Genomic DNA, 14,900 nt, shown 5'->3' on the forward strand with positions numbered 1-14,900 from the left:
AAAGACAGGGAATTGTTGCTTTATGTTTTGGATTTTACAGTTATAGCTTCTCTTTATATTTCAGTGATTCCACTGTTCGTAGAATTAAAAAGATTAATATCGAAAGGAAGACATCGGCCACGTGTCATGTGACTTTGCCACGCTTGTGTTGCATGGAAATCTCAGTTCAACCAGCTGCATCCCCTCCAAATTTGACCTTGATCGACAGTTAAAACCAGCAGAGAATCATGTTTCGTAGGGCAAGAGAAGTGACAAATAAATTTGTGTACAATACAGTGACGGTACACATACAGTATATTGTGTTTTACAATATTCGGTGACCATATTTATAATTTCAAAATTACCAGTGGGTAAAATAGCGGAGCTAGTTGTACAAAAATGTAGTAGCAGCCAATGGACCGGCAAGGCGCGGGCTGTGTTCTATTTCTGTCGAAACCCGTGTCTTAGTTGACTTGCGGATTAATAAAAAGTCTTACAATGTTGCATATATTCTATTTGCTCTGGAGGGAGCCTATAAGACTCTCCAGAAATAACTAAGAGTGAGTAGCTTTTTTTTTTTTTTTTTTGCCTGCCCATTTTTTTTCCAATTGAAAATAAGTCACTTGAGGGGTCACAAGTGACGAAATATTTTCGCCACACACTCTTGCTCCACCCTCGGTCGTCATGGTTACCAACGCCGTACCGAGCATTAGCAGGAGACAAGACCGCTCCCCCAAAAGGGTGCGATTTCAACCGGAGCGTGCGCTGTAATTCTTTCGTGTTTATATGTTTTACGTCAGACCTCAGGGAGGATGTTTAAAAGGCAGAAAACAAATGTTTTTTTTCTACTTTTCATACACAGTGAGCTGAGCTCAGTTAAATGAGCTTCAACACGTTGACAAAACCCGACACAAGCACACTGACTCAGCAACACGTTTACTCGATGCAAAGAAACTGTCATCAAACAAGCACACAACCCATCTTTGTATGATATACGTCTTTTATTTTTCCCTTCATTTCGTTTAAAGTAAAATCATACAGTGACACAAAGAGGAAAGTACATTTACATTTGACAGTGTAACACATGGATTGTCCACAGAGCGTGATTGGCACAGTTTTTGCTAGACTCATGTTCAAAAGTAGTAATATATTTTAAAAAAATGTTCAAAATAAAATGCATGAGCAATCATGTAATACGGTGTGGCCATAATCAGTATTTCCTCACAGATGATGATATTAGGTAAGGGACAGAAAGTTTAACTGCCAGAGGCCTAATCTGTAAACAAACAACAGTACTGCCCCGCTTCTGGCTACCAGACATCATGGCTAGCCAAATGACATACACCGTACAAACACAAATTCCAGCTGCAGCTGCCTCTCCAAATGGAGAAAAAGCAATAGCAAATGTCATTATTAAAATATTTCAAACCATAATCATTGACGTTTTTCAAACTGCTATTGTTGCACTTTCCTGAGAAAATGATTGACACTGTTGACTTTCCATTTCAAATGGCATTAACTCTGTCCTTGTTTACAGAAAAAAAAAAAACAGAAGTTTGTTCCCTGACTACACTCAATGGTGTGGAATAAACCATGAGCACACAACAAAGGTTCCTGGCCTACCATTTACAGCCCAAACCATAATACATTTATGCGATCTCAGCATTAGAACTCGGCCACCAAGGGCAACCATAACTACAATTTGGCATGCATTGAAAACTAATTTGACACCTGGAAAAAAAAAAAAAACAGACAATGGCAATCTGAACTAACAAATTCTCAACATGTGTCATACTATAGGTAAAAATGCCCGAAACAGAGATCATCATGTGCGTTTCTGAACCATTTCTTCACATGATCTGTGTTTGACCTGATGTGATACAATCTGAAACAGGGCTGTGCAAATTTACAAACAAAAGCCTGTATGTAAACTATCAATAACAGTGGCGTGTTGTGAATTTGGTATCCAGGCCTTCAGCAGGGTCTTACCCTACCTAAACAATTTCTTAAAACCGTCAATATTACGTCACAGTTAGAGTAGAACGTTTCGAGAAACTATCAACCAATGCAAAAACAATACGACCTGACCACATGACCAAAAAAAAAAAAAAAAAAAACATTGAACCAAGCTGTAACAAGTTTTGCTCTGTTTTTTAAATGTTCTTCAGGTGCTTGAGTATCTGAAATAGGGCTACGGCAAACACATCAAAATTTGTATGACAAATTACATCTGATAAAACGTGCACTGTTCATAAGCGTGTTCGAAATTAAAAAAAATTAATTGGTTTTGAATTTGTACTTTTTTTTTATGTTGCCCAAACTGTCTGCCAATTCTGTCATGAACCAGAGGTTGAAATCTGATTGGAAAAAAAAAATCATAGCGAATCGACTGTTGAAAATAAAATAATACTACTTCATGGAATAAATCAGAGAATTTTTCTATGTTGAAAATGTAAAGCCACTCGGTCAGTCAATCGCCTGTGGGTTCAGATAAACCACGATGGCCGTGATGTCGTCGCGGTACATGCGAGCCAGGTCCTGTGGTAGGGCCAGCATGGACGCCAGCCTTTCGTGGCACAGTTCGCCATACTCACCGGTACCCAGGGCGTGCCGGATGAGGTGCGTGGCGGCGTTGGTGTCCGAGGCGGGCAAGAGGCGGGCCTGACGCTTGAGCAGAAGCTGGTGCAGCTGGCCCAGCTTCAGCTGACGTTCCGACTGAGAGACCGGACCCTGGCGGATGAAATCATGAGAAAGGGAGTTTTGTGTTCTGTTGTTAGAAAAAAATAGAGACATTACTGATTGTCATGTTTGAACGCAGAGGGTAGAAATGATTTCAGGCTAGACTACTTTGCTGACTAAACAGGCTTCCGACAGACATTCGGCACGGCGCACGACTGGTTAGCACGTCTGCCTCACAGGGCAGAGGTGCAGGGTTCGATTCCGCCTCCAGCCTTCCTGTGTGGAGTTTGCATGTTCTCCCTGTGCCTGCGTGGGTTTTCTCCGGGTACTCCGGTTTCCTCCCACATTCCAAAAACATGCATGGCAGGTTAATGGAACACTCTAAATTGTCCCGAAGTGTGATTGTGAGCGCGGTTGTTCGTCAATGTGTGCCCTGCGATTGGCAACCAGTTCAAGGTGTAGCCCGCCTACTGCCCGAAGGGATGGGGTCTTGCACACCCGCGACTATCGTGAGGATAAGCATATTGGAAATTGGATGAATGGATGGATAGCTATCCTCCCACCCCCCCAAAAAAGGTGAATATACTTTTTAAACATATTGCAACAAAAGATGAAGATAATGACATTCAAATCCACCCCTATAATATTCTTATTCAAGAGTGCTATTGTTTCCCTTTAAAACTTGTACCTTGGCATACAGCATCCATCTTGTGAGTATGCATACCTGAATGTGAACACCGCTCAGATGCTCGCCGACCAGCCGCACCGCCTCTTGACTACTCAGCTCGTCCCACAGGCCATCGGTGCCCAGGATCAGGAAGCGGTCCTGTGGCCTCACTTTGTGGTACATCACCTCTGGAGCCGCATCCAGGTAGGGTGGCGACAGGTAGTTGGGTAAGGTGTAGTGGTACAGGCTGAGCGAGTCAGGGTCCACGTCGGACTCTAGGCTAGCGAGGATGCTCCGCTGCAACTCGAGGCTCCATTTGAACCTCATGTCACCAAATGCTCGTGAGGGCATCAAAACCTGGCGATGAAAATGTATCAAACTGTATGATAGGTACTAAAAATGGAGTGTCTGATTTTTGCAAAACAAAATCGTTTTTAAGCAGGAGCTTTGAACTATGGAAGTGACTAATTAAAAAAAGGTCATCTTGTACTTTTCATGGCAACTTGAATGAATGGATAAAATAAATTCATGACCTGGTCCTAATTTGATTCTTTGGGGTGCTTGTAAGAACACTCACCCCTAAAAGTCTGTCATCCGTGACCACAGTCTGCCTTTCTGAGGGCGGGTGCTGGGCCCTGATGCGCTCTAGCTCAGCCTGGTTCTGGCAGTTATGGTCCTGAGAGAGGGGCACAGCGCTCCACGTGCCGTCGGCCTCCAGAACGCCTAATACCGCCCTGCAGTCACCGGCGTTCGCCACGTGGATGCCCTCCTGGCCGACGTGAGCCACACAGGCTGTTGACCCAGCAAAGGCAACCTGGAAAGAGAATCACAATCACACTGTACATTAGCCTAGCACAGGGGCGCCAAACTCATTTCCATTACGGGCCACATCAGAGGAGCTACTAAGACTGTTCAAAAAATACACAAATGTCAAGAAAAAAAAAAAAAAGTTGCAATATTACCTGAATGGCTGTGCTTTTCATCAAGTCATTGGACAGAGGAACTTGAGCCTCTAAGGAGATGTCGGCATCCAAACGCTTGAAAGCGTAATGCATGGCATCCGAAGGGCTGGGGAGACAATACATCTGGATGTCCAGTATAAGAATGTCATGTCTACCCATTTACTGTATCTACAGTATATCTATCTGCCACTTTATGTACGGATTTAGTTTCTTGTGTAACATTCCATCAATCAATTCAAGTTTTGTCATCTAGTGTTTGTGTTTGTAAAGCAGGGAGAGGTTTAGAACATACCACATGCCTTCGCCATGTTCGTGACTGTCCAAAAGCTCCTGCCAGAAGACTCGAAGGTGGTGGACGTAGAGTGAAGCCGAGTCACGGTAATTAAAGTCGGCGTGGTGCTTATACCACTGCAAGACGGGCGGGACAGGCCTGCCGTGCTCCATGCATGTCTCCAGTTCCTCCAGGCTGCGTTTGGGCATCATGGCGACAGTGATGTAGTACAGCAGGCGTTCACTGACTGCCTGCGCGCACGCCCAGCCGCCATGGCCATCGAAGACGCCAAACAGTGTGCCCTTTGCCTGGGGAGAGGCATTTCCTCATTTCAACTTAAGTGGGGTGGACATGTAAAGACAATGGAATCAAATTTGACCAACTGAAAAAGTTGGTCGCACCACTGCTACCAGTACAAAATTTAGTGGGGAATTCCCACACATATAGCAGCATGTTCCAATTTTGGCCTATACCAAGAATATTCTCAGAACAATTGTCAATTGTGAAATGATCAATTACAGAGAAGTCGTAAGGTTTAAAAAGCGACCCGAAGCTTGCGCATATATGACCACTGCTTGATAAGAGAACAGGCATTCCAAAGTGGGTATTCACATAGAAAGCCTGAATACCTGCAAACAGGTGGCTGAGCTGCGGCGGTCTTCATTGGGCGTGTTGGCGGCTAAGTGGTTGCTCTCAAACTTTCGCACCAGACTGACGCCTCGTACATCAAACTCTGGCATGCTCACACTCTGTAACATTGATGATAAAACCTCAAACAAAAATCCAGCAATGCAATATAGTAAAGTGAGTAAGCAATTGCGCAGGAAATTTTTTACAATTCTTCCTTATATGCTAACACTGTGAATTTGATTTTTTTTTTTAAGTCACCTTGTGACTTAAGCTTATACATGCAACTTAGATGATAAAACCTCAAACAAAAATCCAGCAATTCAATATAGTAAAGTGAGTAAGCATTTGCGCAGGAATTTTTTTACAATTCTTCCTTATATGCTAACACAGTGAATTTGATTTTTTTTTTAAAAGTCACCTTGTGACTTAAGCTTATACATGCAACTTTAATTTAGGAAATTTCAACACAAGTTACTTTAAGACACATTAAACGTTTTTCAAGCATTAGGTTACAGAGTGATGTTCACTTTAGTCACTACTTATGTAGAACTTGGTCGGGGTGATCAAAACTGAACATTTTTGGACGAAATTTGTCTATTCTGGAAATCCATTGCAGAATCAGGAAGCAGAGTAACATAGTATCAACATTTCAGCATCAATCCACCAAATACGAGCTGTTCCAGCAAATTAGTTCGTTTGAACGCGCTGTCATTAACCTCTGCTAACACAGTAGTAAAGTCAGAATGATTAGGTATTATGAAGGTAATATATTTAAAGACAAACCTTCTGTTGAACACACGCACACACACGCGCGCGCATTAATCGTCATTATAGCAGTATGGTGAGCGGCAGTCACTGTGCCAACAGAGGTCATCCTCAGCGAGCCAGTGTTATTACCTGCTCATTTGCCCGCAGAATGCTGTCGATCTGCACTTGGCTGAGCTGAAAGTCAAAATCCTGATGTGTTGACAGCTGACGTCCACTTTGAGTTGCCAACGTGAGACCTTTGCTCAACTTGTGCTCGTATCTTCTGGACAACAGATCCCAGCAGGAAGAAGGTTGATGATGTTGGTATGCTTGCTTCGGAAAGATTGCGTGGGAGCGACACTAAGAACCCCCCGCCCCCCACAAAAACATCACTCGTTAAAACGATGAATGACTGAATGAATGAGTATAGATAGAAAGGCGAAATAGAAACCTGGAGTGCATTTGGGATGTTGCTGCCTCTTGACGCTCGTTCAATGATGTTGGCGTACGAACGCCTCAACATTTCTTATAACTTGTATGCTATTGTAAACTTAACCAGTCGTTTCCCTGTGTAGGAGAACAACAGGGTAAAGTTCGGCACGCGCAACAACCAGGGGGGGGGGCTTTGCGAAATTAGACGAAAGGTGAAACCATGTTTATTTTGTTATCTACCTAGGTTACAACAGCTAACGTTAGCGTAGCATGCTAGTTCTGAGTAATCGCGACTTTCGTATAATTTAAAACTCAAGCTAAAGCGTCATGATATGAACAATAAACTACGGCGTAAATAAAGTAGTTGTCACGTAACAAAACACACACAAGGCGGTTTAGTAAAGTAGTTAATAAACAAAACGATACCCAGGACTGACAGTCATGTGAGTGACGTATACAACGTCATCGATGACGTTGTCCGGAGGGATCGTTGAAACTTGTAGGAAGGAAGTACAAATAATATATATCTGTGTTCACAGTAATAAAACAAAACACTTGATAACGGGATGCTATGACGTCATCACCACTGGAATAAAATAAAGATAATGAAAGACAATGGAATCAAATTTGACCAAGTGAAAAAGTTGGTCGCACCACTGCTACCAGTACAAAATTTAGTGGGGAATTCCCACACATATAGCAGCATGTTCTAATTTTGGCCTATACCAAGAATATTCTCAGAACAATTGTCAATTGTGAAATGATCAATTACAGAGAAGTCGTAAGGTTTAAAAAGCGACCCGAAGCTTGCGCATATATGACCACTGCTTGATAAGAGAACAGGCATTCCAAAGTGGGTATTCACATAGAAAGCCTGAATACCTGCAAACAGGTGGCTGAGCTGCGGCGGTCTTCATTGGGCGTGTTAGCGGCTAAGTGGTTGCTCTCAAACTTTCGCACCAGACTGACGCCTCGTACATCAAACTCTGGCATGCTCACACTCTGTAACATTGATGATAAAACCTCAAACAAAAATCCAGCAATGCAATATAGTAAAGTGAGTAAGCAATTGCGCAGGAAATTTTTTACAATTCTTCCTTATATGCTAACACTGTGAATTTGATTTTTTTTTTTAAGTCACCTTGTGACTTAAGCTTATACATGCAACTTTAATTTAGGAAATTTCAACACAAGTTACTTTAAGACACATTAAACGTTTTTCAACCATTAGGTTACAGAGTGATGTTAACTTTAGTCACTACTTATGTAGAACTTGGTCGGGGTGATCAAAACTGAACATTTTTGGACGAAATTTGTCTATTCTGGAAATCCATTGCAGAATCAGGAAGCAGAGTAACATAGTATCAACATTTCAGCATCAATTAATTTAGGAAATTTCAACACAAGTTACTTTAAGACACATTAAACGTTTTTCAACCATTAGGTTACAGAGTGATGTTAACTTTAGTCACTACTTATGTAGAACTTGGTCGGGGTGATCAAAACTGAACATTTTTGGACGAAATTTGTCTATTCTGGAAATCCATTGCAGAATCAGGAAGCAGAGTAACATAGTATCAACATTTCAGCATCAATCCACCAAATACGAGCTGTTCCAGCAAATTAGTTCGTTTGAACGCGCTGTCATTAACCTCTGCTAACACAGTAGTAAAGTCAGAATGATTAGGTATTATGAAGGTAATATATTTAAAGACAAACCTTCTGTTGAACACACGCACACACACGCGCGCGCATTAATCGTCATTATAGCAGTATGTGAGCGGCAGTCACTGTGCCAACAGAGGTCATCCTCAGCGAGCCAGTGTTATTACCTGCTCATTTGCCCGCAGAATGCTGTCGATCTGCACTTGGCTGAGCTGAAAGTCAAAATCCTGATGTGTTGACAGCTGACGTCCACTTTGAGTTGCCAACGTGAGACCTTTGCTCAACTTGTGCTCGTATCTTCTGGACAACAGATCCCAGCAGGAAGAAGGTTGATGATGTTGGTATGCTTGCTTCGGAAAGATTGCGTGGGAGCGACACTAAGAACCCCCCGCCCCCCACAAAAACATCACTCGTTAAAACGATGAATGACTGAATGAATGAGTATAGATAGAAAGGCGAAATAGAAACCTGGAGTGCATTTGGGATGTTGCTGCCTCTTGACGCTCGTTCAATGATGTTGGCGTACGAACGCCTCAACATTTCTTATAACTTGTATGCTATTGTAAACTTAACCAGTCGTTTCCCTGTGTAGGAGAACAACAGGGTAAAGTTCGGCACGCGCAACAACCAGGGGGGGGGGCTTTGCGAAATTAGACGAAAGGTGAAACCATGTTTATTTTGTTATCTACCTAGGTTACAACAGCTAACGTTAGCGTAGCATGCTAGTTCTGAGTAATCGCGACTTTCGTATAATTTAAAACTCAAGCTAAAGCGTCATGATATGAACAATAAACTACGGCGTAAATAAAGTAGTTGTCACGTAACAAAACACACACAAGGCGGTTTAGTAAAGTAGTTAATAAACAAAACGATACCCAGGACTGACAGTCATGTGAGTGACGTATACAACGTCATCGATGACGTTGTCCGGAGGGATCGTTGAAACTTGTAGGAAGGAAGTACAAATAATATATATCTGTGTTCACAGTAATAAAACAAAACACTTGATAACGGGACGCTATGACGTCATCACCACTGGAATAAAATAAAGATAATGAATAAAACTGAAGTCGGTCGAATATATTGGCCGTGTCAGAGGAGGCCATTTTCTTTTTGTGTGCAGGTGACGCAAGTGGAGTCCCAGATTATTATCTTAATTACTGTATTGTGTCAAGAAGAATAAAACGTACACAGTCGAGGTAAACCTTTCGAATCAATCTCTAGTCCATATTTGGAAATGAACATCTATGACTCACATATTGATCTTTTCTTACATACAGAAATAGTGTTTAGCTTTAGCTACTTTAAACCTATCTAAATGTGAGCATTGGTGATGATTTCCAAGTAAACATATTCATTCACCTCATGTCTTTTTGAAAATAGCCATTTATGGGTCATTGAATTGGCTATTTATTCTGTATACTGTCATCATTTCGATTTTGCTAACTGCTGTACTTCTGCAAAACGAAGTTTACTTGACTGTAATTAACTCTTGGCAACAATTACAGTAATGTATCACTTGGGAGTTCAAACTACTGAAACAGTGCAAGAGAGCACAGATGATGCAGCGGTTTACAGCAGCAGCCGCAACAGTGAGTCACATGTATTCTGATTATTTGCACAATTATCAGTGTTTCTCAACTTACTGAGTCAGAGCACATACAGTATTTTGCATTAGGAAAACCTCAGGGAAGACTATAAAACACAAATAAAATGCCACAAAATGTATCTACAGTATACTGAAATAATGTTGATCTGGTCTCACTTTACTCTCAAATGTACTCAGAGTGTACCTATTCAGTTGAACACAACAGTACTATTCTGTTGAAGGGAAACGTGGGTAGAATACAGTACTGTACATTGTGCATCTTGTGCCATCGACTGGAGGAGGATTTAATTGTTGTTATTGTCATTAGGTCACTGCTCTAGAGATGAACAAAGACACATTACTTTTGGACATAATTTTATGACTTTTTCGGTGAAATTGAGTAATTTTTCACGGCACACTGATGATCTCTCAAGGCCACATTGTGGTTGGGAATCATTGATGTATGTATATTAACAGAGGCGGTGTTAACTTTATGAGTAGCTGTATATGTATTGATGTACATCTGGCTTTTGTTTCGTGGTTGTGATGTCAGCTACCAAGACAGATCTCTCTTTGCTGCTGGAATGTCTAAAGTTCCAGATGAACTGTCCAGACCTACAAAAACAAGCCCTTGTCACCATCAACTCCATATGTGAGAAAAAAGGTAAACTTAACTATCATTTGATAAACTACAAAAGCTTTTCCCTGTTCTTTGAGATGTGGCAATAAATATCACCTGGTCATTTCCATTTGAAACGTCCTGGTAATTTTGACACATCAACTTAGTGGATATTATTATCATTTGTCAGCCATTCAGAGAAAGGGTTACCGCAGTGGCAGATCAAACGTAAGGGTTGAGGTGATAAAATATACTGAGAAATAATCAAGTTATACTGTTTTATTCCAATCTAAAGGCATTTTCTAAACTAGATTTTCTGTCGATGATAATATTAGAAAAGCATTTCCACAAAGGACATTTGTCCCCTCCCCACCCCCAAAACTAAATGTATCCCGAACCCGTCATCGAATTTTCAAAATTATTGATCTCCACACTGACTTCCTGTTACCGTATATATATGATAAATACGAATGGCCCAGTCCATTGCCCATTTTCATTCTTATTTAGTGTGTTTCACATTGACTATGTATGATTTCAGATCACAATGTGGACCTGCTGAGAGAAATGGGAGGTGTGATGTTTGTGTACAGTCTCTTCAAATCCAACGTTGTTCATCCAAGTGTGAGGCAGACTGCGCTCTTCACACTCGGCACTTTAGCGGAGGCCAATGGTACATACTGCGTCTTCAATGCCAAACAACTCACAATGGCATATTTGTGATAAGACTAGACCAGTGTTATGTTAAAATACTCACTGTATCCAAAAACAGAAAGTTTTTGCTGCGTTCAATCCATACAGTACAAGTGCCAACCATGTGTTTTTCCTCTTGAAGTGTACTGCAAGAATAACCTATGTCAAAGGGAGATATTTCTTGACCTCTGTGGCTACATGAAGGAAGAAGATGCCTCGCTTAAACAGAAAAGCGTCTCTGTCTATTTACTGTCTGTGTTGGTAGCCAACAACAGTAAGACCCAAGCTCACTTTCAAAATGGAAAGAAATTAATTTCGACTTATTCAAGAGCAAAAACCTCATCAATAGTGGTTCTTTTCCAGAGGCAGGGCAGACTTTAGCCCAAACCACTGGCTGCATAGAATTTCTGCTGAACCTCTTCAAGTACGTGCAAAAGAATCAGTATTGTTGTCTTCACGCAGAAGTCAAGCAAATGTCGACTGTAAATGTTTGTGTTGACACCATTTCAGGAACATGTTCCCTGAATCTACCACGGACTCTGCTCATATCTGTCTATGGGTATCAGTGTCCAGTGCGCTTTGTGGGTGTGTCAACAACCCTCAGAATGGTATTGCAATGAAATATTTAATTCAGAATTATGACGCTTGACTGAAGCGCTCTGCCAACTTTTGTGTTCCCCATATACTCCAGAGGAGGCTCAGTGGGTCTGTGTGTCATCCTTTCCCAAAATAAAAATGTGGCTTCAGCAGATTTCTTTGCCTTGCTTTGAGGTGTTTCGATACCTTTGCTCCTTCATTGCGATGACTGTTGCCAACAATGGTAAGTAAAGGCAACATTCCAAACTGTCAGATGAAAAAAGCCCTGTATGATACCCAACAGGTACTTTGTGTTTGCAGAACGTGTTCAAAGGAGCTTTGCCGCCACCGGGGTGTTAGAGACCCTTGTTCACATGCTGATCCGTCTGGCGTCTGAATCTGACACAAGCACGTTGTCTTGCCAGCTTTTAATCATAATAATCAAAACAGTGTCAGCTTGTATCGCTAACAACGGTGAGGATTAACCTCATGACATTTTACTGTAAACTATTTAATTTGCCTCTTATTTCCATTCAGCAAACCTGGCTTCAGTTTTGGCCCGCTATACTATCGTGGATCATCTCGTTTCCCTCCTGGCGAGCCCGCACCTCAACTGCGAGGACAGACTGGCGGTGCTCATCTTACTGGGCCATTTCACCGAAGCTTCTGGTAAGAAATTCAGCGGCTACGGAAACAACACAATTTTTAACTATCCGTCCATGTGATATGCATTTTGCCTCTAAGTGATATGCAAAAATAAATAACTAAATCCCTGCCTCAGTACAGTTCAGTTGTATTTCACTTTTAAGTTAAATGCATTTGTAGTTAATCTTTAAGAACTTTAAAAAAAACATTTAGTTTGGTACAGTTTTTATTTAACTTTTATAGAGGGCAGGTATAGCCTTGACTGGTCAATCCCAGGGCACATATCAACAAATAACTGTTCACGCAGTAGCCCTTTTTGAATACAGTACTTATCCGCAGAGGAACATCAGTGCCAACTGTTGCGGTGTGGCGGCTTGCCACTCATCATCACGCTGCTCGCTGAAGATGCAAACGAGGAGGTCAGAAAGTTCGCAACGTTCATACTGCAGACCTGCAAACAGGCTAGTAAGTCCGAGGCATTCATCAAATGAGATCCTATTGGTCAATGTATAATTGAATGAGTTGGGTGTTGATTAGTAGAATCTGTTTGTCTGCCTCCAAAGTCACGTCCTTGGGAATCCCTGGTGCAAAGCGAGAAGATGAGAAGCTTGCCACAGCAGCCACTGAAGAGTTTGGCCCATTTTCTTTTCCTACACCCTCACAGCTCAACCCCAAGGCTCTTTGTGTCTTGAAAAATCGCGATTCCTCCAATGTAGTCGACTCAAAGGAGGAAAATGAAAAAGAAGCAGGAGGAAGACATGACAAGAATACAAAGTCATATGCTGAGAAAGAGACGGGTAAAACCGACAGAGGGACTGTGCCATGTTCATTGTGTCACGGTACTGGATCGCTGATACAGTCCCATCTACAGCAACTAGAGGGAGGCCAAGATGCATCTACAGTAGACAGGTTGGAATGTGTCCTTTACACTTTACAGGGGGTCCTGAGTTTATGCCGAAATTTCAAATTCACATGGCTTACCACGCCGTACACTATCACAATTACTAACAGAGTAGTAACATTATCCATCCATCCACCATCTATCTGATCCGCTTATCCTCACTGGGATCGCGGGCATGCTGGAGCCCATCCCAGTTGTCTTCGGGCAGTAGACGTGGTACACCCTGAACTGGTTGCAAGCCAATCGGAGGGCACACATAGACAAAACAACCATTCACAATCACAATCACACCTCGGGACAATTTAGACTTTTCAATCAACCTACAATGCATGTTTTTGGAACGTGGGAGGAAACCGGAGTACCTAGAGAAAACCCACACAGGGCTGGGGAGAACATGCAAACTCCACACAGAAAGCAAAATTCCACTGTAGTGAGAAGGGCTGATCACGATTGGACTCATCTGCAGCCATGTGGCAACTTTTTGTGAATATTTTTTAAAGTTTTCAAACCTAAGAACTATTCCATTTTATTGTTTTATTTACCTGCACACTGTACACAGAACGGGGATCCTATAACTCAAAAACTTGACGTAGTAGAGAAAAACTGAGACCAGTTTTGGATTCCAAAAATGAGTTAAAAACAGCTGTCAGACCTAATGCAACACAAATTGTGTCCCCCGGTGTTATTTATATGTAAAATACTTCTTGGCCATAACATTCAACCAGCCAAGGATAATTTAGATTATAAACCAACATACATGGTTTTGGACCCAGAGAAAACCCACGGTGGAGAGCAAACTCCCCACAGGAGGACCAGGGCCTGGATTTCAACCCCTAAAGTGGCAGTTTTGCTCTAGCCATTACTGCCCAGCATAAGTAAATCAAATTAAAAAGTACATACAATCCAAGTATATCCAAAACAAAAACAATTATGCAAATTTTTTCCCTGTATGAAGTCCTTAACTCTTTCATGCACCCTGTAACCTGAGAACATGATAAGCTGTCCACTGTAGTAACCGCTGTCCCTGAAAGGGTTCATATCAAATGCTAACGCATGGGTACCCATTTTTTTCCAGTCCCCCAAAGAACTCTCCAGAGCAAGACCACCAAGTACGAGGGGCGATTAAATGCAGTGATGGAGAAAGTAAGCCGTGTAGAATGAAATGCATATGCGTCTCAAGTAGATGTGTTGGTTTTCCTGTTTTAAATGCCATTTCGTGATGTTCAGAGTTGCAGGACAGTGACATGTTTGTGGAGAAAAGGCACGAGGAAGAATCCGGCTACAATGAAAGATGTGCAGGTAAGAGAACAGTATGTGTCACAAAAACATTGCTGTATTCTGTCTTCGTGCCAATTGAAATCATTTCTCTTCTCATGCTATTTCTCACTTGGTTTCACTCCCTCAGGTTGCGTGTTGCCTTTTGAGAGAGTGACCAGTCGCACTTTTGCCTCTGTCCTGGACGTCTGCCATCAGAAGTGCGAAATGCACAAGGTCCTTCTGGAGGCGACAGCGCGCTTCAACGCCCCCCAACGCCGCTCTCTGGTGGAGGGAGAGCTGGAAATGCTGGAACCGGCCCAGCTGAAACCAGAGAAGGAGTCTGTTGGGGCGCCACAGAGAACGCTCGCAAGCTGGAGGCTTCCGTGTTTGGATTTAAAAAGTAATCCGTCCTCTAGTACTTGGGAGTCCAAACTTTTTCCTCTGTGGATCGAAAACCGAAAAATGGAAGGATGCAATGCTTCTTTGCGCTAAAAACAATCCATCCAGCAATTTTATATTTTGTTGACACAAGGTACTGTATCGCAAACGTCTCTATACGCTTCATTTTACAATTTCATTGCAGGTATCATTC

At 42.0% G+C, this 14,900-nt stretch overlaps 2 protein-coding genes across 3 annotated transcripts in view; one reads left to right on the top strand and one right to left on the bottom strand.

The window, feature by feature from the left end:
- Nucleotides 1-965: 965 nt before the first annotated feature.
- pdp2 (putative pyruvate dehydrogenase phosphatase isoenzyme 2) lies at nucleotides 966-8,931 on the bottom strand. 2 transcript variants are annotated; one of them, XM_019888360.1, is made up of 8 exons: nucleotides 8,501-8,931; nucleotides 8,200-8,409; nucleotides 7,250-7,369; nucleotides 4,580-4,866; nucleotides 4,288-4,393; nucleotides 3,903-4,139; nucleotides 3,383-3,682; nucleotides 966-2,709 (listed from the first exon to the last, which is right to left on the bottom strand). In XM_019888360.1, the coding sequence occupies exons 1-8, from the start codon at nucleotides 8,570-8,572 to the stop codon at nucleotides 2,446-2,448; spliced, it is 1,596 nt and encodes a 531-aa protein (XP_019743919.1). In that variant the 5' UTR covers nucleotides 8,573-8,931; the 3' UTR covers nucleotides 966-2,445. The 2 variants fall into 2 exon arrangements, with proteins under 2 accessions (XP_019743919.1, XP_019743917.1); XM_019888358.1 differs by lacking the exons at nucleotides 7,250-7,369; nucleotides 8,200-8,409; nucleotides 8,501-8,931 and adding exons at nucleotides 5,188-5,307; nucleotides 6,086-6,295; nucleotides 6,387-6,849.
- A 100-nt stretch (nucleotides 8,932-9,031) lies between these two features.
- The window catches only part of terb1 (telomere repeat binding bouquet formation protein 1), a 10,143-nt gene continuing 4,274 nt past the window's right edge, over nucleotides 9,032-14,900 (top strand). Inside the window, exons 1-15 of the mRNA XM_019888357.1 lie at nucleotides 9,032-9,231; nucleotides 9,541-9,624; nucleotides 10,174-10,284; nucleotides 10,778-10,909; nucleotides 11,072-11,203; nucleotides 11,293-11,353; nucleotides 11,440-11,537; nucleotides 11,621-11,749; nucleotides 11,827-11,979; nucleotides 12,043-12,174; nucleotides 12,490-12,615; nucleotides 12,714-13,059; nucleotides 14,127-14,194; nucleotides 14,279-14,350; nucleotides 14,457-14,708. Coding sequence (XP_019743916.1) covers nucleotides 9,543-9,624; nucleotides 10,174-10,284; nucleotides 10,778-10,909; nucleotides 11,072-11,203; nucleotides 11,293-11,353; nucleotides 11,440-11,537; nucleotides 11,621-11,749; nucleotides 11,827-11,979; nucleotides 12,043-12,174; nucleotides 12,490-12,615; nucleotides 12,714-13,059; nucleotides 14,127-14,194; nucleotides 14,279-14,350; nucleotides 14,457-14,708 — 1,894 coding nt within the window. The 5' untranslated portion in view covers nucleotides 9,032-9,231; nucleotides 9,541-9,542. The remainder of the gene's footprint in view (nucleotides 9,232-9,540; nucleotides 9,625-10,173; nucleotides 10,285-10,777; nucleotides 10,910-11,071; nucleotides 11,204-11,292; nucleotides 11,354-11,439; nucleotides 11,538-11,620; nucleotides 11,750-11,826; nucleotides 11,980-12,042; nucleotides 12,175-12,489; nucleotides 12,616-12,713; nucleotides 13,060-14,126; nucleotides 14,195-14,278; nucleotides 14,351-14,456; nucleotides 14,709-14,900) is intronic.

Source organism: Hippocampus comes, unplaced genomic scaffold (assembly GCF_001891065.2).
Source record: "Hippocampus comes isolate QL1 unplaced genomic scaffold, H_comes_QL1_v1.1 scaffold112, whole genome shotgun sequence".
Classification (NCBI taxonomy): domain Eukaryota; kingdom Metazoa; phylum Chordata; class Actinopteri; order Syngnathiformes; family Syngnathidae; genus Hippocampus; species Hippocampus comes.